The 25623-nt window shown below is 34.4% G+C and overlaps 3 protein-coding genes across 3 annotated transcripts; all 3 read right to left on the bottom strand.

Annotated features, from left to right (window-relative positions):
* Positions 1–760: 760 nt before the first annotated feature.
* On the bottom strand, positions 761–1812 carry LOC132602524 (zinc finger protein ZAT10-like). The gene has a single exon (XM_060315354.1). The coding sequence runs from the start codon at positions 1646–1648 to the stop codon at positions 956–958; it is 693 nt and encodes a 230-aa protein (XP_060171337.1). The 5' UTR covers positions 1649–1812; the 3' UTR covers positions 761–955.
* Positions 1813–13488: 11676 nt separating this feature from the next.
* LOC132602522 (zinc finger protein ZAT10-like) lies at positions 13489–14544 on the bottom strand. The gene has a single exon (XM_060315353.1). It carries the CDS (start codon positions 14395–14397, stop codon positions 13714–13716), a length of 684 nt encoding a protein of 227 aa, XP_060171336.1. The 5' UTR covers positions 14398–14544; the 3' UTR covers positions 13489–13713.
* Positions 14545–16973: 2429 nt separating this feature from the next.
* LOC132604066 (zinc finger protein ZAT10-like) lies at positions 16974–18036 on the bottom strand. Its single transcript, XM_060317393.1, has one exon. It carries the CDS (start codon positions 17886–17888, stop codon positions 17166–17168), a length of 723 nt encoding a protein of 240 aa, XP_060173376.1. The 5' UTR covers positions 17889–18036; the 3' UTR covers positions 16974–17165.
* Between the last annotated feature and the right edge of the window lie 7587 nt (positions 18037–25623).

The raw sequence follows: 25623 nt of genomic DNA, 5'->3' as shown, positions 1-25623 counted from the left end.
AAGCATTTTTAAAATTTTGGCCAAATATAAATTGATGGTCTAATTTGTAAAAATATTTTTCATATTGATTAATCAAGCATAAATTGCTATCCTCCAAAAATATATAATGATGTGATTATATAAATATATATGTACATTATTAGCGCATACAAATTAGAGTCAACTGAAAATTATGACCTTTTAAGTTCTACCACATCCATTATTCCAACAGTAGTAGATTCCAACAGTGTATAATTTCGCACTATTTGACTTAAATCTTGTGTGACTTTATCAGCAGCCAGCTGCAGCCGCGTGCTAACAACTTGCCAACGTTGACTGTGTTTCACTTTCCTTATACTCTTCATAGGGTTTTGATTACAAGTTGGCTACTATAAATTGTTGACGTATGTAAATGCATGAATTTGTCAATGGACCCTATGTTGATGACTAATTAAATTAAAGATAAAGGTTTTTGTAGGGATGACGTAAATTGTTTAACATTGTTCTTATCTTTTTGACTATCCATATTGCATGACTGCTGCGGAAAGTTAAAATGATTAGCTAGCAATCATAAGGCAAACTTCCCACTGTAGACAGCTATAAGAAAAAGAAAGAAACATTCGTTATGCATATTTTGCCACTTGAGTGTGGACATGGTATCGAATCTTTCTTTGGCAAGGAGCATTTTGTTTCTAAAATGAAATTGGCTAACACGAACCTGAATTAACCGGACCTAAAACGAATAGCGAATATCGGGTAAAAACAAAAAGAAAAAGAAAAATTGAATGTGAACATAGTCATTTCTTGAAAATATAAATTAAATCAATTAAATAATCAAATAATCCCTTTCACCAAGTGTATTCCATATTTACAAAAAAAAATAAAAAATATCCACCCTCCCATGAAACATGTAACAACTAATTGAAGAACCAACTCATCAACTAAATTTGTATAGCTTTGTTCAAGTCCTCAAATCCTATTGTTGTTGGAACAATTCAAGTTTACTTGGCAGAAATTGTCGCGATTTTTTAGCTGGATGAGGACTTTCCGCCTCATCCTCGCCCGAGCCAAAACCCGGCCAAAATTCTGGCAAAGCCGGAATATTCAAGTCAAAGCCGCCACGCTGGCTGCTCGTGGACCCCACACCGCTCGATGATGATGATGTCATCTTCCCCTCATAGTGACACCTTTTATGACCACCCAAAGCTTGTCCAGTTGGAAAAGTTTTGTGACAAATGGAACACTCGTGAGTCCTTCCACTAACCGCGTTAGCTGACGTGGCACTATTCGTGGTTGTAACGGAGTGTTTGTTGACTTCCCCGTTAAGGAGTAGTTTAGTACGGTGACTAGCTTTGTGTCCTCCTAAAGCTTGATAAGAACCAAAAGACTTACCACACACCGAACACTTGTACAAATTATTTGATATAGTTGGTGTTGTTGAACTAATTGTAGCAGTAAAATTATTATTACCGCTACGTGCGAGCATGAGAAGACAAAAAGCTAAGTATTCTTCTTCCGTACTAATTGGTTGTTGCTCCATGATGCTACGAGGTCGTTTTGATCTCTTGCCCTTAGTCCAAGACTCAAGGTAATTTTGAGTACTGGTAGTTTCAAATTTAAATGATGGTGGAGTTGTGGTAGTTGGAGAGTTCAAAGCTTCAAGTGCCATTGATAGTTGGTTTTTCTTGAAAGAAACAAAGATGTAAAATATTGTTAACTCAAAGTAGTGAGTAAACTAAGAATCTATGAATGGAGAGAAGAGAGAAGATTTTTGAAATCTTGGTGATTGAGTGAGTGAAGTTAGTGGGTTGTATATAAAGGGGTAGGGTGAGAAAGAGGAGGAAGTTGCGGGACAAGGAGTAGGAAGGTAGTAATTAGGTGGTTGCTTAAGTACTTAATAAAGAAAAGGGGAGGAGAGTGGAGCACGTTTGAGAAAGAGATTGCTTGAGGGCCAAGTGGATTTTTTTTCCTCGATATCCACTCCGTGTTCGGTATTCACTTTTGGATTGGATAATATTAGGATTCGCACATTGAAGTGCCCAATTTTGAGGGCTCCGCAACAGAATTCTTTTCATTTTCAAAAATTCAAACTAGAAATCTCTAATTATAATTAAAGAAGAAGGGATCTTGAACCATTCCACCATGACCATACCCACGTCGGTTGGCTCAAGTGGAACTTGTTAAGTATTAGTTGCTGACTGAATTAAGTCTCAAGAGCGGCTATACAAGCCTACAAACTAGGATGAAGGGATTGGGGTCGGTTGCCTAAGCGAGTATTATATTAGTGAAGAGGGGGAATATGCCCAATGCAAGTGGTATAGAACTATAGATTATGGACTCCTTCAAAAGTCAAAATATCTCTCCTCACAAGATATAAAAAAATTACTCAAATAGTTTGTGGGAGAGATGGGAGTTAGTCTCCTCTTCTCATGTTCTCCTAATTTAGTACTTTCTTTGTCCCAAAGAGATTGATACTTTACGTTTTTCGAGAGTCAAACCTTTTTTGATCATGTATTTAAATATAAATTTTTTAATTTTTTCGAAATAAAATTTGCATATTTGAAAATTACGTAAAACGTACTAATAAGTCACAATAATTAATAATTTAAAATATATAAAAGACATATTTAAAAATTACAATCAAAGTACAACTCGTTTGACTATCAAAAAGCGAAAAGTGTCAATCTTTTTGAGACGGAGAGAGTAATAGTATTAGTAGTATTCACTTAGTATTTTATTTTTCAATTTTCAATAGTATCTGTTGCTTTATTTGTTTTGTTTATCTTCCTATTTTGTTGTCGTTATTTTCTTTTCAACCATGTTTTGATTACACTTCTTTTGAGCTGAGGGTCTATTGGAAATAACCTTACTTATCCACAAAGTTAGGATAAGGTTTGCGTACATCCTACTTTCCCCAAGTTCCACTTATGGAATTACACCGGTTATGTTGTTGTTGTTGTTAGTGAGTTAAAGTGTTTAGCTAAGTTTTGAGAGCAAAATTATCTTTTTTGGGGTCGTAGAAAAAAATTAATTACAAAGCTAAAAGAATAATTTTTTCCAGAAGCATTTTTAAAATTTTGGTCAAATATAAATTGGTGGTTTAATATCGTAAAAATATTTTTCATATTGATTAATCAAACATAAATTACTATTCTCCAAAAATATATAATGACTAGCAATACATGCCCGTGCAATGCATGGGCCGAACATGTCAATTCATTTTAATTAGCCAGTCTATAAGGTTTGTATTTTGAAAATAACTTTTAAAAATATTGTAAATGTTATTATATGTAGCAACATATACAAAATGTATTTTATGTACCATCACTTTAATTATAATTAAAAAAATGGAGTTGATGGAATTAAGTCTTTGAGATGGAAAGAGTCAGACTTTTTTCTCATTATCATGACAATGAAAGTTGTTCATCGATATAAAATAAAATTACTAAGAATATGAGGGAAAATTAATATTTTGATTCTAAATTTTTTCTTTTAAATTCTTTAATATTTTATATGTATACCGACAGGTTGATATCCATTTTAATTAAGTAACCGTTCAGATCCAAACATAAGAACTATTGTTGTATATATTGGATTTTTTAAAAGCAAAACTAATAAAATATTTTTATTAAATTAATTAAAAAATATATTATAATTTTTTGTGTTAACAATTATAGATAAAAAAAAATTGTTACAAAGAAATCAAAATTAGAAAGATATATGTTATATCATTAATCACCAAATTTTAATTCTGAAATGAAAATATAAAGAAAACAATAACCAGAGACTGCAAAGGAGAGTAAATAAGTAAAGTATTGACAATGAAGGAAAATGGGGATAAAAGTCACTCCCTCCCTTCACTTTTACTTGTCGACGTTATTCACGCTTCACATTAATTATTCATTTTCAAATCATTTTCAGAGGCTATCGAGACTATACACCAATAAATATGGACATTATGATAAAATATAGTATACTTTATTTATTAATTCTCAAAGAACGTGAAAAGTCAAAGGTGAACAAGTTATGTGTAGGAGAATTAAAATAACTTTTGGTACAAATTTGAATTGCTATTGTTCGTCATCTCCACATTTAAAGTATTGACAAAGAAGAAAAACAGAGATAAAAGTCACTTCCTCTGTTTATTTTTACTTGTCCACGTTAACATATCAAGAGAAAGAAACTAATATGATAATTATTAATTAGTATGAAACTTCAATTATGTTGATTGTGTATAAATATTACGACTGCGCATATATTATAGGCATATATATTTGCGTACATGTCATCCTTTTTCTTATATTCTTTTATTTATCATGGCGACCATCAAGCTAGGCAACGCAAGAAGAGTGAGGAGAATCATGCAGAAGGGGCTGGCCATTAATTTCCATGGAATTAATGAGTGAATATTTGTGTGTTCTTATTATTAATTTTACCCTTTAATTACTCATTTTCAAATTATTTTCGAAGGCTATTGAGACTTACACCAATAAATATGAATATTATGGTAAAATATATACTTTCTCTGTCCCATATTACTTGTCACTTTCCCTTTTGCACGCCCGTTAAGAAATCAGAAGTAAAAGATGTATTTTACTATCTTACCCCAATCTCTCTCCAATAAATACATTCTAATCAAAATTGACTATGGGAAAGATTTAATTAATTGTATCTTGGTTTTGTAAATGAACAAGTAATTTGGACATATATTTTTAGTAATGTGGCTAAGTAATATGGGACGGAGAGGATAAGATGTAAAACATTTAATAAATTTTATTTTGGTTCTGTAAATGAACAAGTAATTTGGACATATATTTTTAGTAATATTGAGTACTTCATTTATGAACAAGTAAAAGTGCACGGACGAAATAAATATATGTCGGACAATTAAAATTGAAATGCATACTTATATACATGAGCAGAGAATAAATATTCAGTAAAAAAATAGTTTAGTAATGTGGCCAAGTAATATGGAATGGAGGGAGTACTTCATTTATTAATTCTTAAAGAAGTTGAAAAGTCAAAGTCAATAAGTATAAGTGCACGGAGGAAATAAATGTGTCGGAGAATTAAATTTGAAGTGCATATGTGTATACATGAGAGGAGATAAATATTCAATACTATGACATATGACCACGTGAGATAAAAAAGTAATTGGTTAAAATGTACAATTTATATAGCTTGTGGTACAAATTTATATTGCTGTGTTAGTCCTCTCTTCACACTTAGATATATTAGAAATAGAAATGAAGAAAAATATATAATAGAAAAATAGACATATATTTTTAGTAATGTGGCCAAGTAATATGGACGAAGGGAGTGCTTCATTTTTATTAATTCTTAAAGAACGTGAAAAGTCAAGTATAGTAATGTGACCAAGTAATATGAAACGAAGAGAGTACTTCATTTATTAATTCTTAAAGAACGTGAAAAGTCAAGTAATGTGGCCAAGAAATATGAGACGGAAGGAGTACTTCATTTATTAACTCTTAAATAACGTGAAAAGTCAAAAGTGAACAAGTAAAAGTGCATGGAGAAAATAAATATGTGTCGGATAATTAAAATTGAAGTGCATACATGTATACATAGGAAGAAAATAAATTTTTAGCAAAAAACGTGAAAAGTCAAAAGGAAACAAGTAAAAGTGCACAGAGGAAATAAATATGTGTCGAAAAATTAAATTTGAAGTGCACACATGTACACATGAGAAGAGAATAAATATTCAATACTATGACATATATCCACGTGGGATTTATTAATTCTTAAAGAATGTGAAAAGTCAAAAGTGAACAAATTAAAGTGCACAGAGGAAATAAATTTGTGTAGGAGAATTAAAATTGAACTGCATATATCTATATATGAGAAGAGAATAAATATTCAGCTAGAACACGAAAAGTCAAAAGTGAACAAGTAAAAGTGCACGGAGGAAATAACTGTGTCGGAGAATTAAATTTGAAGTATATACGTCTATACATGAGAAAGGAATAAATATTAAGTACTATGACATATGTCTACATGGGATATAAAAATAGTTGGTTAAATTGTACAATTTATATAACTTATGGTACAAGCATTCATTGCGTGTATAATTTTAAAGCCCATGGTACAACCATGGGAAGCTATGTTCGTCCCTTTACCACATTTATATATAATAGAAAAATGTGATTATATAAATATATATTTACATTATTAGTGCATAAAACAACTGAAAACTATAACCTTTTAAGTTCTGCCACATCCATTATTCCAACAGTAGTAGAATATTCCAACAGTGTTATTTTGCACTATTTGACTTAAACCTTGTGTGGCTTTATCAGCCGCCAGCAGCCGTGCTAATAACTTGCCAACGAGTCCGGCACTTTTATAATCCAGAAAAAAAATTGAAACCAAATTAATTCATTAAAAAAAAAAGAACCAAACTAGACTTCGGGCCAAACTGTACATTTACATTTTGTTCCTTTCACGCACAGAATATGTGCGTGAAACCCTTACCTAAAACCCGACCCAAACTTTATTCTTTCTCTTATCTTTCATTTTCTCCATCTTCACCCTTTCAACACACTTTTGCACTTCCAAAAATATGTCTCAAAGTTTTGAAACTTCATTGTTTGCTATACAACCCGATATTTGCGAATGCAGTTATTACTGTAAACTAAAAATATCAAAGACCCAAGATAATTCGGGTCGCTGTTTTTGGCGTTGTAAAGTGCCCGAAGTAAGTGTTTTTACATTTTTTAGTGTTTTTTTTTCACGTTGTCCATATATTTTACTTTAAAAAACTGATTTTCTTGTAATGTTTATAGGATATGGGCGGTTGCAAATACTTTCGGTGGGAAGATAGCATTCACGTGGATAAAACGGTGGCGGCGAAGTTTAAAAATCCAATTTTGGATAGAGATACCGTGACTTCACGTATCTCTAGAGATACCGCTAAGTTGGACTCGCAATTTAAGTTTGTGGAAGATGAAGAAAAAAATGAAGGTTTGGAGGTGTTGCTCACCGATTCCGAAAAAAAACGAAATTTGCTGAAGGCTAAACTTAGAGAGGCTCAACATGAGAAAATAGCTTTGAAAGAAAAACTTAAATTGTGGAAGATTATTTGTGCTATGTTGTACGTTGTTGTTCATTAAGTTTAATATTTCTATGGATTATGTTTTTTACTAGTTGTACATTTTCCTCTATAATGTAATCCGCACCCTTTGTGTACTAATTTAGTTGTGTTTCTTTGTTAAATTATCAATTAATAATAGACTTTAACAATAAAAGCAAATTAAAAACATGCCAAACTAATTCAAATTGATTACTTCATCATAAAATAAAAATACAAATTAACAGCCTTAGTCTGAAACTTCAATGACCCATAATCTAAGACAGTGAGCCTAAATAGACCCTAATCGTCATCAGAATAGAAGACCTCGATATCGTCCTCAGAACGATATTGGCGATTTCTTAACACACATCTTTTTTCAGGAGATGTTAGTTCTCTACCGGTTGATGATGCTTGTTCTTCAGCCAACTTTAGCATGTAAAATCTACAACGTCTTGCCAGCATTCTGTTGTTTTCTTTTCTAATCCTTTGTACGGCCATGTCGCAAGTTGCTGGACCTACTCGAGGCATGGTTAGTGAGTACCTTGTTGGGATTAGAGCGTTGAGATTTTCCAAGTCACAAACAAGACGTTCTGATTCGGCAATCCGATGTGACCATTCTCGGCGTAAACCGCAATAATATTCTCGCGGATCTGAATATTTCACATTGCAGAAATCATCATTACACTCTACAAGAAGGTGCGGATTTAGCTCGTCTAGTTTGAAATCACTGGTATCACTCAAAAAACTGCTATGATTTGAACTCTCATCATCACTGCTATTTGGTTCTTTTGGAAGGAGTAAAGACCAAGCTGAGTTTCTACTACTCGACATTGAATATGGTGTAGTCTAATAATAAAAGAAAGGGCTACTTATATAGTTGCAAACCCGGGGGGGGGGAGGGGGGAGGCCCTTTATGACCCTACCTACTTACCTTATTATAAGAAAATATTAATCTTCATCGGATATTTCACAGTCCGAATCCCACTTGGATCTAAATCTCTTGCTACCATGTATACCATATTCTACCCTATGGTAGCGTATTTGCATCCGATTGTTCTATTCGCGAAAACGATTAAGAGCAAAATTAAACTCTTGTGGAGTTCCGCGAGGCATTGACATAGCACGTTTTTTTAAGCGTTTAAGCCCTATTGAAGCTAACTTTTGCTCCAGTGCTTCAGCCGCCCTAACACGCCAATTCCACTCCTCTCTCATTGTTTTATTGTATTCTTGATTGAATATTTTGTTAGGGTTATTTGAGTAATGAAAATCATCATCATCTAGTTCCCATGTCCTACCCATTGCTTCAAATATTTTTGTTGGGGTAAAACATGTAATAGAATCAAGATTTCCAAATTGGTTGTAGAATGTCATGATAACTCGTTTTAAAGTGAATACTAGTTGTTTGTCAATCATGTTATATATAGTACTGCATTTTTTGACGGTTTATTTGAATTAAATTCATTACGCAATGTTCTTGTGCGCAATAGGACATGATTTGACAACACATCATGCATGCTAATTTCAGCTTTTTTATGACACCTAAAGGACCGATTGAACAACACAATGCTGAATTTTTGACTGTTTATTTGAATTAAATTCATATTACGCAATGTCCTTGTGCGCAATAGGACATGATTTGACAACACATCCTGCATGCCAATTTCAGCTTTTTTATGACACCTAAAGGACCGATTGGACAACACAATGCTGAATTTTTTATCGTTTATTTAAATTAAATTCATATTATGCAATGTTCTTGTGCGCAATAGGACATGATTTGACAACACATCATGCATGCCAATTTCAGTTTTTTTATGACACCTAAAGGACCGATTGGACAACACAATGCTGAATTTTTGACCGTTTATTTGAATCAAATTCATATTACGCAATGTTCTTGTGCGCAATAGGACATGATTTGACAACACATCATGCATGCCAATTTCAGCTTTTTTATGACACCTAAAGGACCGATTGGACTACACAAGGCTGAATTTTTTACCGTTTATTTGAATTAAATTCATATTACGCAATGTTCTTGTGCGCAATAGGGGTGAATATGAATCTATTTAAGAAGAATGTTGGACTAGGTAAAAACTCATCCATTTCATAACTTTAAGTCTCTTAAGTCATTCAAAAAAACCTATCCTAAGTCTTACAAAAAATGGCTCAAGATATTCCACCAGTTAAGGTTTCAATACATTGGGATGGTATTATCCTTGATGAAAATAGTACAGTTCGTTACAATAAAAGACCAAACGTTCATGTTAAATGTCCACTTGAAATGTCTTATGAATCACTAATCACTTACATATGTGAAAAAAATGAAGATTAGTCCAGATGAGTATGAAATCTCCATAACAGGCAGATATCCACAATCAGTTTCCAATGGTATCGTGCTTTATGGTAGGCATTATGTCAATGATGATGATTCTTTAAGGGATTATTTGAATGCGCTAGAAGAATTAAAACATTTAGTCGCCCTTAATGTTCTGGAGATGTATGTTGAAAAGATACCCAGAGAGGTCCCGCAACAATAGCCCAGTCAAGCTAACACGTATGGAGATTTTAGTTCTTACGGGGGTATTTTGAGTGGTCAGGTGCCGCTGAAAAATCTTACCCAACAATTTAATCAAACTTGGTAAATATGCATTCTTATATTATTATTTTTTACAGTAGCACGTGTTTATTGTATGTATTGATAAATAACCATTTTTAAATCTTTGTAGGGGTTATAGACTTGATACGAGTAATATTGGGCAGTCATCTCAATTTAGTGGAGCAAGTCATTATTATCAGAACTCTCAGTCCAGTGGAGCGGATTATTACAATAATTCTCAGTTCAGCGGAGCTTATTATTATAATAATTCCCAGTTCGGTGCAGCTGATTATTATCAAAACTCGCCAGTGGTACTAACTGTGGATGAAAGGCAGTCCTCTCAGTTTGGTGGAGTTGATCATTCTCCACACCATGCTCATAATCAACATGTGTAAGTTCATCACCTAGATGCTAAATAATATATATATATATATATATATATTTGTGAATTTGGAATTTGGAATTTAACATATGCTTTTTATCGTGTAGGAGGGGGCCTTTCTTAGATGACGCTGATTGTCCAAGTTATATGGATACATCAGAGAGTGATGGCGATGAAACAGCTAATAATGCAGAGGTAACTGATGATGAAGATAGTGAAGGGGATGAAGATACGCATTGTAGTCCCCTAAACCAACTAGAACCAACTCAACATCACGTACCACCTCCGATGGCCGAAAACCCAATTCCTGACAGCTCAATGCAATGGCATTCTGACTATATTCCATATCTTGACAGTCTCCAAGGTCGTGAGGATGCATTTGTCTTCACAAGAGATGATTATCAAAGTCACCAAAAAACGTGGATTGAACCAAAAAATCCCATGACTGATGAATGCGTCATTGCAAAGGGAATGCAGTTCACATAAAAAAAGATGTTGCAACGGGTTGTCAGAATGTATTGTGTAAAAGGTATGAGGGAGTTTAAGGTTGATGACTCAAATAGATCGATATGGAGGCTAATTTGTAGGCGACATACTCAAGGCTATCGGTGGTTGCTTCGGGGAATTGCTAAGCCAGATGGTCTGTGGGAAATTACAAAATTCCACCCGAAGCACACTTGTGATATGGGACAAAGTCGAGCAGATCATTGTAATCTAGATATAAACATGATTACTCATGTGTTACTTAAACACATTGAGGAAACTCCAAGGTAATTTATCTGACCGTTTACATTATATATCTTATAGCAATTAAAATATCATTGTTAAATGTTGTTTGTCTAAACTTATGCAGGATGCCTATCAAAACTTGTATTGGCATGGTCCACTCAAAATATGGTAAAATCATAAGCTAGAGAGAGGGATTTCTCGGGCATCGACGTGCTTTTGAAACTATCTTTGGAACTTGGGAATCTTCTTTTCAGGCGTTGCCGGGGTATATGGCGGCTCTACAACATGCTAATCCTGGCACTGTTGTACAGTGGCGGCCTTTAGAGGGCAGAATTTTTGACTTTGTCTTTTGGGCATTCAAACCAAGTATTGATGGTTTTGGTCACTGTAAGAATGTGATATCGATAGATGGGACCCATGTGTGTGGCAGATATGACATTAAGCTCCTAATTGCAGTAGGTAGGGATGCTAATGGGTCAATATTCCCTCTTGCTTTCGCAATTACCGCCAACGAGAGCAACGAGACATGAGGGATGTTCTTGACTCATCTACAAACTCATGTTATTAAGGGTCGTCAAGGCATATGTGTCCTATCGGATCGTCATAAAGACATATTGCACAATATGCGTACTCTGGAAGGGTGGCAGCCTCCACATGCTTACCATCGATATTGCTTAAGGCACTTAAAGTCTAGTTTACAAACAAAGTTTGGAAATGGCACTGTAAATAAATTGATATGGGGGGCTGCGATGCAGCATCGACAAAGAAAATGGGCTGCAAAAATGGAGCTGCTAAGGGAAGTGAGTGAAGAGGCATGTGTTTGGTTGATGAAATTAGAAGTTGAAAAATGGACTCTTTATGCTGATTGAGGAAGGAGATGGGGCATGCTCACAATGAACAGCTCGGAGTCTTTCAATGGACTCCTCAAATCTGCTCGAGGACTACCTGTCACCGCAATGGTAAGACTAACTTTCAGGCAGGTCGTGGAGCGATTTGCGGATAGGACAAGGCAGGCCATAGCTATATTAGCCGACGAGGGAACATGGATGCCAAAGCCCTACAAAAAAATGAAGCACTATAGAAGAAAGGCAGAGGGTCACCAAATGACCGAGTATGACGTCGTTCAACGAGTGTATGAAGTTAGAACGGGTTATTGTGACGGAAAAGGAGGAAACAAACATATCGTTACTGAGCGTACACAATCATGCACTTGTGGTAAGTGGCAAACGTACCACATGTCATGTTCTCATTCAGTCAAATGCTTTGAGAGAATGGCCAGAAATGTAACTGATTATGTGGCGGGGGAATATAAGGCCGTAAAATACCTTAAAGCATATTCCGGCCAATTCCGGCCCCTTGGTGATCAAGCTTATTGGCCAGTCGCGCCGTTTTCTATGATTGCGAACAAGAACCATATTTGTAAATTGGGAAAAAACAAGCTAACCCGTTATCATAATCAAATGGATATTAGCGAAAAGACTTACTCTCGCAAGTGCTTGACATGAAAGCAATTTGGGCATGATAAGCGTTCATGTGGGCAAAACTCTCGTGGTGGCAGCACATCTGGAAGTAGAAGAGTGTCTAGAACTTGTTTTTTTTTTTTTAGTCTATTGTAATTTAATGATGTGTTTCGTTGCTAATGGAATGAAATATTTTTCAATTATTATGAACCTCTCATATTGGATGAATTATTTTTAAATATTATATTTATTTTTGCACATTCAAAAAGTGCGGATTACACAATACAATAACAAAATAAAAAAGACATAAAAGATCCGCACCCTATAAAATATGATACTTAAACCTAAATATAACAAGTTTTCAAACGTACTTCGGAGCACTTTACAACCCCTAAAACGACAATCCAAATGTATATGTATACTTGATGTAATGAGCCGATATTATTGTATACTAAAAAAAATATTAAGTTCTATATAAAATATTTATATTCCGGTGTTTTGAAACATGACTAATCTTCGGTCAAAGTACGCAAAAAACCTTAATTTTTGAGTTTGATAAGAGAAAGAATAAAGGTTGGGTCGGGTTTTAGGTAAGGGTTTCACGCACAGAATCTGTGCGTGAAGCCTAGTTTTATTTTTTTAATTTTTAATGGGTTAGTTTGATTTCAAAAAATTTTTCTGAGTTACAAAAGTGCCGGACTCCTTGCCAACGTGGACTGTGATTCACTTTCCTTATACTATTCATAGGGTTTTGATTACAAGTTGGCTACTATATATTGTTGACGTATGTTATGTAAATGCTTGAATTTGTCAACGGACCCTATGCTAATGACTAAATTAAAGATTATGGTTTTTGTAGGGATGACGTAAGTTGTTTAACATTGTTCTTATTATTTTTTTTTTTTTTACTATTCATAATTGCATGACTACTAAGGAAAAGTAAAGTGATTAGCTTGCAATAATAAGGCAAACTTCCAACTGTAGACAGCTATAAGGGAAAGAAAGAAACAGTCGTTATGCATACTTTGCCACTTGAGCGTGGACATGGTCACCTTAAAATCGAATCTTTTTTGGGTGAGGAGCATTTTGTTTCTAAAATGAAATTGGCTAATACAACCTGGATTAACGAGACCTAAAATGGATAACGAACCTCGGGTAAAAACAAAAAAGAAAAATTGGGTGTGAACATAGTCATTTCTTGAAAATACAAATTAATTAAATAATTAAATAATCACTTTTACCAAGTGTATTCGATATTTACAAAAAATAAAAAAATAATAAAAAAAATTATCCACCCTCCCATGAAACATGTAACAACTAATTGAAGAACTAACTCATCAACTAAATTTGTTATTTACAAAAAATAAAAAAAAATAAAAAAAAATTATCCACCCTCCCATGAAACATGTAACAACTAATTGAAGAACTAACTCATCAACTAAATTTGTATAGCTTTGTTCAAGTCTTCCAAGTCCTACTGTAGGCGGAATAATTCAAGTTTAGTTGGCAGCAAGTGTTGCGATTTCTTAGCTGGATGAGGACTTTCCACCTCATCCTCGCCCAAGTCAAAACCTGGCCAAAATTCTGGCAAAGCCGGAATATTCAAGTCAAAGCCGCCACGCTGGCTGCTTGTGGACCCCACACCGCTCGATGACGATGACGTCACTTTCCCCTCGTAGTGACACCTTTTATGACCGCCCAAAGCTTGTCCAGTTGAAAAAGTCCTGTGGCATATGGAACACTCGTGAGTCTTTCCGCTAACGTTGTTAGCTGACGTGGCACTGGTCGTGGTTGTAACGGAGTGTTCGTTGACTTCACCGTTAAGGAGTTGTTTAGTACGATGACTAGCTTTGTGTCCTCCTAAAGCTTGATAAGAACCAAAAGACTTACCACACACAGAACACTTGTACAAATTCTTTGATATAACGGGTGTCGTTGAATTGGTTGTGAAATTATTATTACCGCTACGTGCTAGCATGAGAAGACAAAAAGCTAAGTATTCTTCTTCATTTATTGGATGTTGCTCCATGATACTACGAGGTCGTTTTGATCTCTTGCCTTTAGTCCAAGACTCAAGGTAATTTTGAGTACTTGTAGTTTCAAATTTAAATGATGGTGGAGTTGTGGTAGTAGGAGAGTTCAAAGCTTCAAGTGCCATTGCTAGTCGGTTTTTCTTGAAAGAAACAAAGATGTAAAAGATTGTGGAACTCAAAGTAGTGAGTAAATTAAGAATCTATGAATGGAGAGAAGAGAGAAGATTTTTGAAAGCTTGGTGAGTGAAGTTGTTAGTGGGTTGTATATAAAGGGGTGTGGTGAGAAAGAGGAGGAAGTTGCGGGACAAGGAGTAGGAAGGTAGTAATTAAGTGGTCGCTTAAGTACTTGATAAAGATAAGGGAAGAATAGTGGAGCATGTTTGAGAAAGAGATTGCTTGAGGGCCATGTGGAACTTTTTTTTTCCGAGTACTCATTCGGTGTTCGATACCCACTTTAGGGTCGGATAATGAGCCTGTTTGGATCTCAATATATATTTTTTTTTGGCTTATAATCTATTTTTTCAGCCTATAAGCTGCTTTAGATAAGTTAAGTTAAACGGGTCCAATTATTTTATTGGACTTATTTTAAGCACAGAATGACTTTAAATTGGCCAGTCAAATACCCAAAAAAGCTAAAAATAGCTTATAAGCAACTTATAAGTCAATCCAAACGGGCTCAATATTAGGATTCGTACATTGAAGAGCCCATTTTTAGGACAACGCTTCCAACAAAAAAAAATTATTCCCAAAATTTAAATCCAAAACTTTTAATTAGGGTGAAGAGATCTCCAACCACCCCATCACAAACCCACTTCAATTGGGCCAAGTGGTGACTGAATTAAGTCTCAAGAAGGGCGGCTACAAGCCTACAAGCTAGGATGAAGGGAATGGGGTCGGTTGTCCAAGCGAGTATTCTTATTAGTGCTAAAAGGCCGGGGAATATGCCTAATGCATGTGGTGTAGACTATGGACTCCTTCAAAAGTCAAAATATCTCTCCTCACAAGATATAAAAAAATTATTTCCTCCGTCTCATAATAAGTGTCACCTTAATCAATTTTTTTATCTCATAATAAGTATTACCTTAGGAAATCAAGACATAAATTGATTAGTTTTTTTCAATTCTACCCTTAGACAATAAAGTAACATCTAAATGATGATTGGAAAGTCACGTAGTAACTTGGTATTGTTGGATTCCCAATGTCAAAAGATTTATTTTTGGGCATGCTCTAATCAAAAGGAAAAATTAATTTTTTTTATTATATAGAGGTAATTTGGTAAACTCAGCATTGCATTATTAGTTTCTTAATATGCGTGTTTTTAGCTAAGGTGACACTTTTTATGGGACAGAGGGAGTACTTAAATAGTTTATGTTGGAGAGGTGGGGGGGTTAGTCTCCTCTTTTCATCTTCTCTTTATTTAGTACTCTCTCTGTTCTAAAAAGATTAACACTTTTCGTTTTTCGATAGTCAAATTTTTAATTTTGATCATGTGTTTGAACATAAAATCTTTAATTTTTTTGAGATAAAATTTATATATTTGAAAATTACGTAACAAGTACTAATAAGTCACCATAATTAATAATTTAAAATATTTAAAAGACATATTACAAAATTACAGGCAAAGTACAACTCGTTTGACTACTAAAAAGCGAAAAGTGTTAATCTTTTTGGGACGGAGGGAATAATAGTATTAGTAGTATTCACGTAGTATTTTATTTTGCAATTTTCAATAGTATATGTTGCTTTATTTGTTTTGTTTATCTTCCTATTTTGTTGTCGTTATTTTCTTTTCAACCATGTTTTGATTACACTTCTTTTGAGCTAAGGGCCTATCGGAAATAACCTCACTAATCCACAAAGGTAGGATAAGGTTTGCCTACATCCTACTCTCCCCAGGTTCTCCTTATGGAATTACACTGGTTATGTTGTTGTTGTTGTTAGTTTATTTGACCAAGTTTTTGGAAATTCAATGGTATTTCTTTTATATACAAAAATACTTGTTTTAGAGAGTTAAAGTGTTTTAGCTAATTTTTGAGAACAAAATTATCTTTTTTGGGGTTGTAGAAAAATTAATTACAAAGCTAAAAGAATAATTTTTCCCAGAAGCATTTTTAAAATTTTGGCAAAATATAAATTGGTGGTCTAATATTGTAAAAATATTTTTCATATTGATTAATCAATCATAAATTGCTATTCTCCAAATATATATAATGATGTGATTATATAAATATATATGTACATTATTAGTGCATAAAAATTAGAGTCAACTGAAAACTATAAAACCTTTTAAGTTCTACCGCATCCATAATCCAACAGTAGTAATCAGCGTTATTTCGCACTATTTGACCTAAATCTTGTCTGACTTTATCAGCAGCCCGCAGCCGTGCTAACAACTAGCCAACGTTGACTGTGTTTCCCTTTCCTTATACTCTTCATAGGGTTTTATTACAAGTTGGCTACTATAAATTGTAGACGTATGTAAATGTATGAATTTGTCAATGGACCCTGTGTTAATGACTAATTAAATTAAAGATAATGGTTCTTGTAGGGATGACGTAAGTTGTTTAACATTGTTCTTATCTTTTTGACTATTCATTATTGCATGACTACTAAGGAAAGTTAAAATGATTAGCTAGCAATTATAAGGCAAACTTCCCACCGTAGACAGCTATAAGAAAAAGAAAGAAAGAAACATTCGTTATGCACATTTTTCCAGTTGAGCGTGGACATGGTCACCTTAAAATCTAATCTTTTTTGGTAAGGAACATTTTGTTTCTAAAATGAAATAATCAAATAACCACTTTTACCAAGTGTACTCGATATTTACAAAAAAAATAAATTATCCACCCTCCCATGAATCATATAACAACTAATTGAAGAACTAACTCATCAACTAAATTTGTATAGTTTTGTTCAAGTCTTCAAGCCCTACTGTTGTTGGAATAATTCCAAGTTTAGTTGGCAGCAAGTGTCGCGATTTCTTAGCTGGATGAGGACTTTCCACCTCCTCCTCGCCTGAGCCAAAACCCGGCCAAAATTCTGGCAAAGCCGGAATATTCAAGTCAAAGCAGCCACGTTGGCTGCTCGTGGACCCCACACCGCTCGATGACGATGACGTCACCTTCCACTCGTAGTGACACCTTTTATGACCACCCAAAGCTTGTCCAGTTGGAAAAGTCTTGTGACAAATGGAACACTCGTGAGTCTTTCCGCTAACGTTGTTAGCTGACGTGGCACTGGTCGCGGTTGTAACGGCGTTTTCGTTGACTTTATCTCCGTTAAGGAGTACTTTAGTACGGTGACTAGCTTTGTGTCCTCCTAAAGCTTGATAAGAACCAAAAGACTTACCACACACTGAACACTTGTACAAATTGTTTGATATAACGGGTGTTATTGAATTGGTTGTAGTAGTAAAATTATTATTACCGCTACGTGCGAGCATGAGAAGACAGAAAGCTAAGTATTCTTCTTCAGTTGGTTGTTGCTCCATGATGCTACGAGGTCGTTTTGATCTCTTGCCTTTTGTCCAAGATTCAAGGTAGCTTTGAGTGGTTTTCTCAAATTGAAATGAGGGTGGGGTTGTGGTAGTTGGAGAATTCAAAGCTTCAAGTGCCATTGCTAGTTGATTTTTCTTGAAAGAAACAAAGATGTAAACAATTGTGAACTCAAAGTAGTGAGTAAATTAAGAATCTATGAATGGAGAGAAGAGAGAAGATATTTGAAAGCTTGGTGATTGAGTGAGTGAAGTGGTGATTTTGGATATATATAAAGGGTGGGGTGTGTGGGGAGAAATTAGAGAAGGAAGTTGCGAGACAAGGAGTAGGAAGGTAGTAATTAGGTGGTTGCTTAAGTAATGTAAAGAAAATGGAAGGTTAGTGGAGCACGTTTGAGAAAGAGATTATGTTGCTTGAGGGCCAAGTGGAACTTGTTAAGTATTAGTTGGTGGACTGAATTAAGTATCAAGAAGGGCGGCCATACAAGCCTACAAGCTAGGATGAAGGGATTGGGGTCGGTTGCCTAAGCGAGTATTTTTATTAGTGAAGAGGGGGTATATGCCCAATGCAAGTGGATAGATTATAGACTCCTTCAAAAGTCAAAACATCTCTCAACAACAATAACATAATAACATAACCGGTGTACACACATTTTATTCTTACCTCGTAGAGCTGTAGATAGGTTGTTCCCAATAAATCATCGCCTCAAATAAAGCATATCAAAGCAGTTTAAAAAGAAAATACAATAGTAAATCAGACATAGCAAATGGGGAAAGCATTACATAGCATTAAAAAAGAAACAGTAACATCAGAAATAATGCGATAATCGAAGTATAAGAAACAACATGTAGTAACAAAAATCGAAGTCCAAGGAACTATGAGAAAAAACAAGATAAAGAAAATTAGTAAATAGTTTAGTTGACCTAGTTTTTGGGAAGTCAAAGGTATTTTTTTTAAAAATGCTTATTTCATAGAGTTAAAGTATTTGACTAAGCTTTCAGAACGAAATAAGTGCTTTTGAGTCGTAGAAAAAATAATTTTCAAACCTAAAAAGTACAATCATTTTTTTCCAGAAGCACTTTTAAATTTTTCAATAATGTACAATCAAGTATAAGAAATTACATCCACATAGCCATATTTTTAATTTACATCCACGTAGCCACTTTTCCACACGTTATACAACATTATACAGCAATATGCAACTTTATATACCTATTGTAGACAATGTATCAACCTTGTATAAAAGTATATAATAATATTATTTCAAACGACAAAAAAAGTAAAAAAAAAAAAAAGAAGAAGAGAAAACTGAAAAAATAAAGAAGCAACGTCAAAGAAGAATACGTTACATGTATTAATTACTGTGCAACCACATACAAGCAACGAATAGCATCTAGCAGTTTGTATGGGTGGCCTAGCTCGGGTAAAAAAAAATATGAACTAAAACGGGTAATTATTTCGCCTTAATTGGCATAGAGTAGAAAAATCCCAATATAAATTAGTACTCTAAAATTACAAAAAGTATTTTCATATTGATTAATCAAACATAAACGACCACTCTTCAAAAATAATTACCTTATAAAAAATGTATAATGATCTGATTATATAATTAGTACATAAAAATTAGAGTCAATTGACAAACATAACCTACAGGATCCATTATTCCAACAGTGAAATTTCGCACTATTTGACTTAAATCTTGTTTGACTTTATCAGCAGCCAGCAGCCGTGCTAACAACCTGCCAACGTTGACTGTGATTCATTTTCCTTATACTCTTCATAGGGTTTGATTACAAGTTGGCTACTATAAATTGTTGGCATATGTAAATACGTGAATTTGTCAATGGACCCTATGCTAATGACTAATCCATGTATGTAATTTAGGATTATGGATTTTTTTAGGGATGTAAGTTATTTGACATTGATCTTATCTTTTTGACTATTTGTAATTGCATGACTACTAAGGAAAGTTAAAATGCTTAGCTAGCAATTATAAGGCAAACTTCCCACTCGTTTTGCATATTTTGCCACTTGAGTGTGAACATGGTCACCTGAAAACCGAATCTATTTTTTATAAGGAGCATGTTATTTTTAGAAGTAGAATTGGCTGACGCAAAAATCCGGATTAATAGGACCTAAAATTGACAACGAATTTTGGGTAAAACCCAAAAAATGAAAAATTGAGTGAGGTAATGGAATGTATTACGTGAAATGGGCCTAAACGGCAAACATTCTGAAACATCCTTCATCTATTTAAGAGGGGGCAATTTGCAGGATTGTCCTTCGCTGGGGTGGTCTTTAATTTTTGTCCCTTAAATTGGTGGTCTTTAATTTTTTCCCTTCGTAAAAAATTCCTTGTTTCACGTTCTAACCCTCGCTCAGTCAAAAATTTTCAAAAAATTCGCAAGGTAGAGTTTGGATTCGCAAGGCAGAGTTTTGCCTTCAGACCAAAAATCTGTCTTAAGGCAGAGTTTTGAAGGCAAAATTTTGTCTTGCGAATCCAAACATCCGCCTTGCGAAAATTCCTTCTTTTTTTTACTGAGCTGGGGTTCGAACGCAGAACCTCGGGATATTAGGCGAAGGACAAAAATTAAATACCACCCCAAATGAAGGACGATCCGCGCAAAAAAAAGTTTGAGAGGGGTCATTTGGACTTTTGTCCCTATTTTCTGCTAGTCTTTAATTTTTGTCCATAAATACGAACAACTTTTTTGCGGGACATAAGTTTATATTTCGCATTATAATGTCCCACAAGTTATGCCCACATCCTTATAGAACTTATGCTTCGCTAGGCATAAGTTCGATTTTAAAGGACAAAATTAAAGACCAGCCCATTTGGAGGACAGACAGTGCAATTTCTTCATTTGAGAGCTCCATCAACAAAGTGGGCTAATATATGTAAACAAATAGGCCGGGAGGCCATATGATAATACTAGACACCCCATCTAAAAGCCGATTCCAGCAAAGATTTAATATGTAATGCCATTGAAAAATATTTATACTATGACATAGCTTTAACATAATGTCTTAGGTTACTTCACCTATTTTTGAAATTCACTCTTATTGAGTGACCTGTTGGCATAAAAAATTAGTTTATGTAAGCTTAAATTATTTGACTATCAGAAGCGGGTTCAAAATTTATATTTATGGGATCAACCTTTGCATCCCCCTCTTACTAGGGGTGTACATGGACCGGGTTGGTTCGGATTTTTTACAAACCAAACCAAACCATTTGTGTCGGGTTATTAAATCTATAAACCAAACCAAACCAATAAAAGTCGGGTTTTTCGATATCAATTTTTCTCGGGTTTTTCGGGTTTTTTGGGTTTTTTCGGGTTTCTCGGGTTTTTCACAGTATCTAATGAAAAGCACAGAGCAGTGCTTCTTAAAAAGAGTTCTAGTACAAAATATCAACATATAAGATGGAGGCAAAACACTATTTGAAGTTTTAACTTTATAATATAACTAAAATGTCAAATGGCCATAAAATGTCAGATGTAGCAAAAACAAAAATCCAAATCAGTGCAATATACTACAGCAACTGAAAGGAATAACTGCAGCTTGAAGATTGGGCAAAAATCCAAATCACTGCAGCTTGAAGATTGGGCAAAAATCCAAATCAGTGCACTATACTACAGCAACTGGGCAAAAATAAACAAAGGCTGCAGCCTGCAAGATACATACAACAGTCAGCAACTGAAAGGAATCACTGCAGCTTGAAGATTGAGCAAGTACTGCTGTTTACACCAGCTAGAAAAAGCAGGGCAATATACTGGATATTAGTGCAAAACCATTCCCCATGGACCAAGTAATTAAAAATATAGCACTGAAAAGTAAAGGGGGGAATAATGTCATTCTTCAGATGGTCTTCAAAGTATGAATAAGTATTTCATGTTTTGGCATTCCTTAAATGGTAAATCCGATCTCAGATGCATAACAAAACATTAATAATTGATTTATCTAAAGTTTATGCTATTAAGTACCAAATATTAAAAAACAAAAGGGAAGCAAATTGTCTACTTTAACCTTGAGTACTATGTCTTTTGGTCCTAGTTCTGCAAGTCTCAGTTACCAAAGAAACTCAAAGCATGAACCACGGATAACATGAAAACAAACATCATATAAGATGTTAGAGCTGAAGCTATGCAAGTAATTAGACATGCAAAATAAGAAGATATGAGAGACTTGACCCATAATGTCATAGTGTTGAAGATGCATGCAGAGAATCAACACTTGCAAATAGCAACTGTTTAGAGAAAGTATCTACTATCTCCATTCTCCTATCTTGTACTTGATGATTAACAGCATGCTCTTTTTGGTGTTTTTTCTTTTAATTCACGATTCAATTAATTCTGAGAAGACCATAATCATTTATGAGGAATAACTTTTGTCTTAAAAAGTTGTGCAGTTCTGCAGATGTACTGGTTACTCTAACAGAAGTGAGTGAGGTATATCTAGGATTAGCTTTATTATCAACCTGGTATTCAAGACCATCGGCGGCAAAATATAAATATGGCTGATGCTCACTCTTCTTTCCAGACATTGACCTATCAAGTAATAATCCAAATACAAAGGAACTTGCAACTCTTCTGATATACAAACACTGTTGCAACCTTCTTTGATTTTAACTTATAAAAGAAAATAGCTTCTCTCATTATATCTTGGTTATCAGGCATTCAACTCACCCTCTGAATAAATTGCAAATCTTTGCAAAATAACTTATAAAAGAAAATAGCTTCTCTCATTATATCTTGGTTATCAGGCATTCAACTCACCCTCTGAATAAATTGCAAATCTTTGCAAAATCAGTGACTGCATTTTCTTGTCTTTTCAAGTACAAAATTCATCCTTTCGAGTATAAGACTTTGTAGAACAAATCATCATTTTAAACAAAAATTAAAGAAGTATTATAACTCATAAGGTCAACGTCAGGAAGAAATGTAAGTTAAGTGGTAGACCAACAAAAGCTATCAAACACATAGTCTTAGCAGACTTAGTCTCCAGCTGCTTAACAACCTCTTGCAGGAACTGTTATAATATAGGAGAATAAGTGTTAGCCAATTCATAACTATTAAAGAAAATGAGCTATACAAAACAACTTTTTGTAGAAGAAGCCTGTAACTTTTGTAAAAGAATAGTGTAATCAATTAACATACCAATTCTCACACAGATAGTGCATCGTGAACGAAACTGGCTAATCAATGCTCAAAGGTGAGTCTCCATACTCTGAAAGAAAAAATAATAAATTAATAATTAAAACTGGTTAATCAATGCTATATGCCCATCATAAAAGAAAACCAACAGCTCTTTGAGAAATAAGTAAAAGAAACAATATATGCATTTAGGTATAGATTCCAAATTATTGTTTGCTTCTGCTACTACTGTAGGCCTGCGACTGATTTTCTCAAATATCCACTTTTTAAGCAAGTATTACATGGTATTGGACTATTGGTGCAATTCAGTTTCTGCATGGAAGAAGGAAGCCAAAGCAGAATTGCATATCTGCTGACTGTTGCAGTTCATAAGTACCATCAGGACATGAGCAGGATAAAACAATAGGGTCATGCATGCAAATATTCATCAGATGCTATTTGACAATACCTTCATAAACTTGCTCAATGTTCTGGACTTCTTCCAAACTGTCATGAAAATTGTATTCTTTAGAAGGTGATCGTAGCCATTGTTGAGTACAAATTAGAGCTTCTACTGTTTTTGGCGATAAAGAACTCCGGTAAGAATCAAGAATTCGACCACCTGTACTAAATGCCGACTCAGATGCAACAGTAGAAATAGGAATAGAAAGAACATCTCTGGCAATTTTTGAAACAACTGGATATTTACTAGACGAAACTTTCCACCAAGACAAGATATCAAAATCTTTATTCTTCACCACATCATCCATCAAGTATATCTGAAGATCAGTTTTTTTTGCAATATTTCCCTCGTCTGCCAAATGTTTCTCCCATTCAGATTCCAACAAATCATCGGTTTCACTCATGCTAGTATCACCTCCAATATTGTCATTAGAAGAAGCATCAACGACAGAGTTATTGTAAGAATCATACAAACGCGTTAAAACACTTGCCACATCTTCCGACTTTAATCTTCCCAACAAAGGACCATATGCTTTGGAAAGACTGAAGTTTACATACTTCATCTTATATCTGGGATCTAACACAACAGCAACAAGCAATAACATATTCATATTCTCAAAAGTTCCCCAATACTTCTCAAATTTACTTTTCATCCTGTCTGCCATATCAACCAAAATAAGATCTTCGCATGTAGAATACTTTTTAATAGAACTTCGAAGAGTAAAAAATTCACCGAAGAAACAGTTGGAAGTAACATACAAAGTCCCTGAAAATTTTAAAGTGGTCTGGTAGAAAAGATCAAGAAACTTGACAAAAGCTCTCACATTCTTCCAGTCATTTGCTGATGGATTTCCTCTTAATGCACTTATTTCTCGACAATACTTTTGGTATTTATGGTCATCCAAATACATTCTTGTAAAGGCTTTTTCAAATTTTATAGTTGTATCTAACATTGTATATGTCGAGTTCCATCTAGTTTCAACATCAAGACTCACAAGACCATGAGTGTCTATCTTAGTTTTTTCAACAAATGACTTAAAAGAAGCAAACCTTGAAGGAGAAGATCTAACATATTTTACCGCATTCCTTACACGAGAAATGGGTTCAATTTGTTCATCTAACCCTTCTTTTACAATCAAGTTCAATATGTGAGCACTACACCTAACATGTAAAAATTCATTTCCAAGTATTGCCCCATTCCAATCATCCATAGCACCTTCAAATGCTTAATGGCAGTATCATTAGCAGTCGCATTGTCTAAGGTTACTGTAAACAAGTTATCAATGCCCCAACCCAATAAGCATTCCTCAATTCCCTTAGCAATAGTCTCGCCTTTGTGATCTGGTGTTGGAAAAAAGTTCAGAATTTTCTTTTGTAAATTCCATCGGTCATCAATCCAATGTGCGGTGACAACCATATAACTCAAATTTTGGAGTGATGTCCACGTGTCACTAGTAAGGCAGACATGTTGGTCCTTGATAAGATATTTAAGCTTATCTTTCTGTTCTTGATAAATCCTCAAGCAATGCCTTGCAACAGTAACACGAGAAGGTAGTTCAAAATTTGGTAAGGCTTTAGCCATCAATTTCCTAAAGCCTTCTCCCTCTACAACTCTAAATGGCTGCTCATCAATAATTACAAATTCCGCAATGGTCCTCCTAATTTCATCCACATTATACACTACCCTTTCATTAGAACCCGATAGACCTTCTGTCCACCCTTCTTTAATAGGTTTTAATGGTGTTTGTCTCTTATCAGCGATTCTAAAGGGATATTTGTTACATTTAATAGTTATATGTGACCATAATGTAGTAGTCCCATTCTTGCTTTCGGCAGCAAACGTTTTTGGACAGTAATTGCATTTCGCCCTAATTTTACCTCCTTTAGCTTTAAATTTGGTGAAGTGATCCCAAATCTCGGAAGTCTCTCTACCACTATTCCCAGATTTAAAAGGTTCTTTAGGAGTTGTTCTTTTTTGTTTTTTAGGAGGAGTGCGTCGATGAGGAATGTTTTTACCTTGTTGTTGTTGAGATTCTGTTGGCGCAATCGGAGGGTTGTTGTCAATCACTAGCGATTTAGTTCCAGAAGTTGTAGCTTCCATCGCGAAATACAATTTCTGTATATAATAAAAAAGTTGTAATTTGTAATAAATCAACAAATTGATAGCAATATAAATAAATTTGTAAAATGTTAAAGCTAATTAGGAAAAATAAAAGGCTTACAGTGTAAAGTTGAGAGGAAAACCTAAGGTGCAAAAAAAAAA

This window comes from Lycium barbarum, chromosome 7 (assembly GCF_019175385.1).
Source record: "Lycium barbarum isolate Lr01 chromosome 7, ASM1917538v2, whole genome shotgun sequence".
NCBI classification, from domain to species: domain Eukaryota; kingdom Viridiplantae; phylum Streptophyta; class Magnoliopsida; order Solanales; family Solanaceae; genus Lycium; species Lycium barbarum.
Note: the sequence above shows the minus strand (reverse complement) of the source record. Positions and strands in the feature narration are given on the sequence as shown.

What these genes read in the sequence shown, in the direction of transcription:
- LOC132602524 (XM_060315354.1), bottom strand. Translation starts at nt 1,648, where the DNA reads ATGGCACTTGAAGCTTTGAACTCTCCAACTACCACAACTCCACCATCA.
- LOC132602522 (XM_060315353.1), bottom strand. Translation starts at nt 14,397, where the DNA reads ATGGCACTTGAAGCTTTGAACTCTCCTACTACCACAACTCCACCATCA.
- LOC132604066 (XM_060317393.1), bottom strand. Translation starts at nt 17,888, where the DNA reads ATGGCACTTGAAGCTTTGAATTCTCCAACTACCACAACCCCACCCTCA.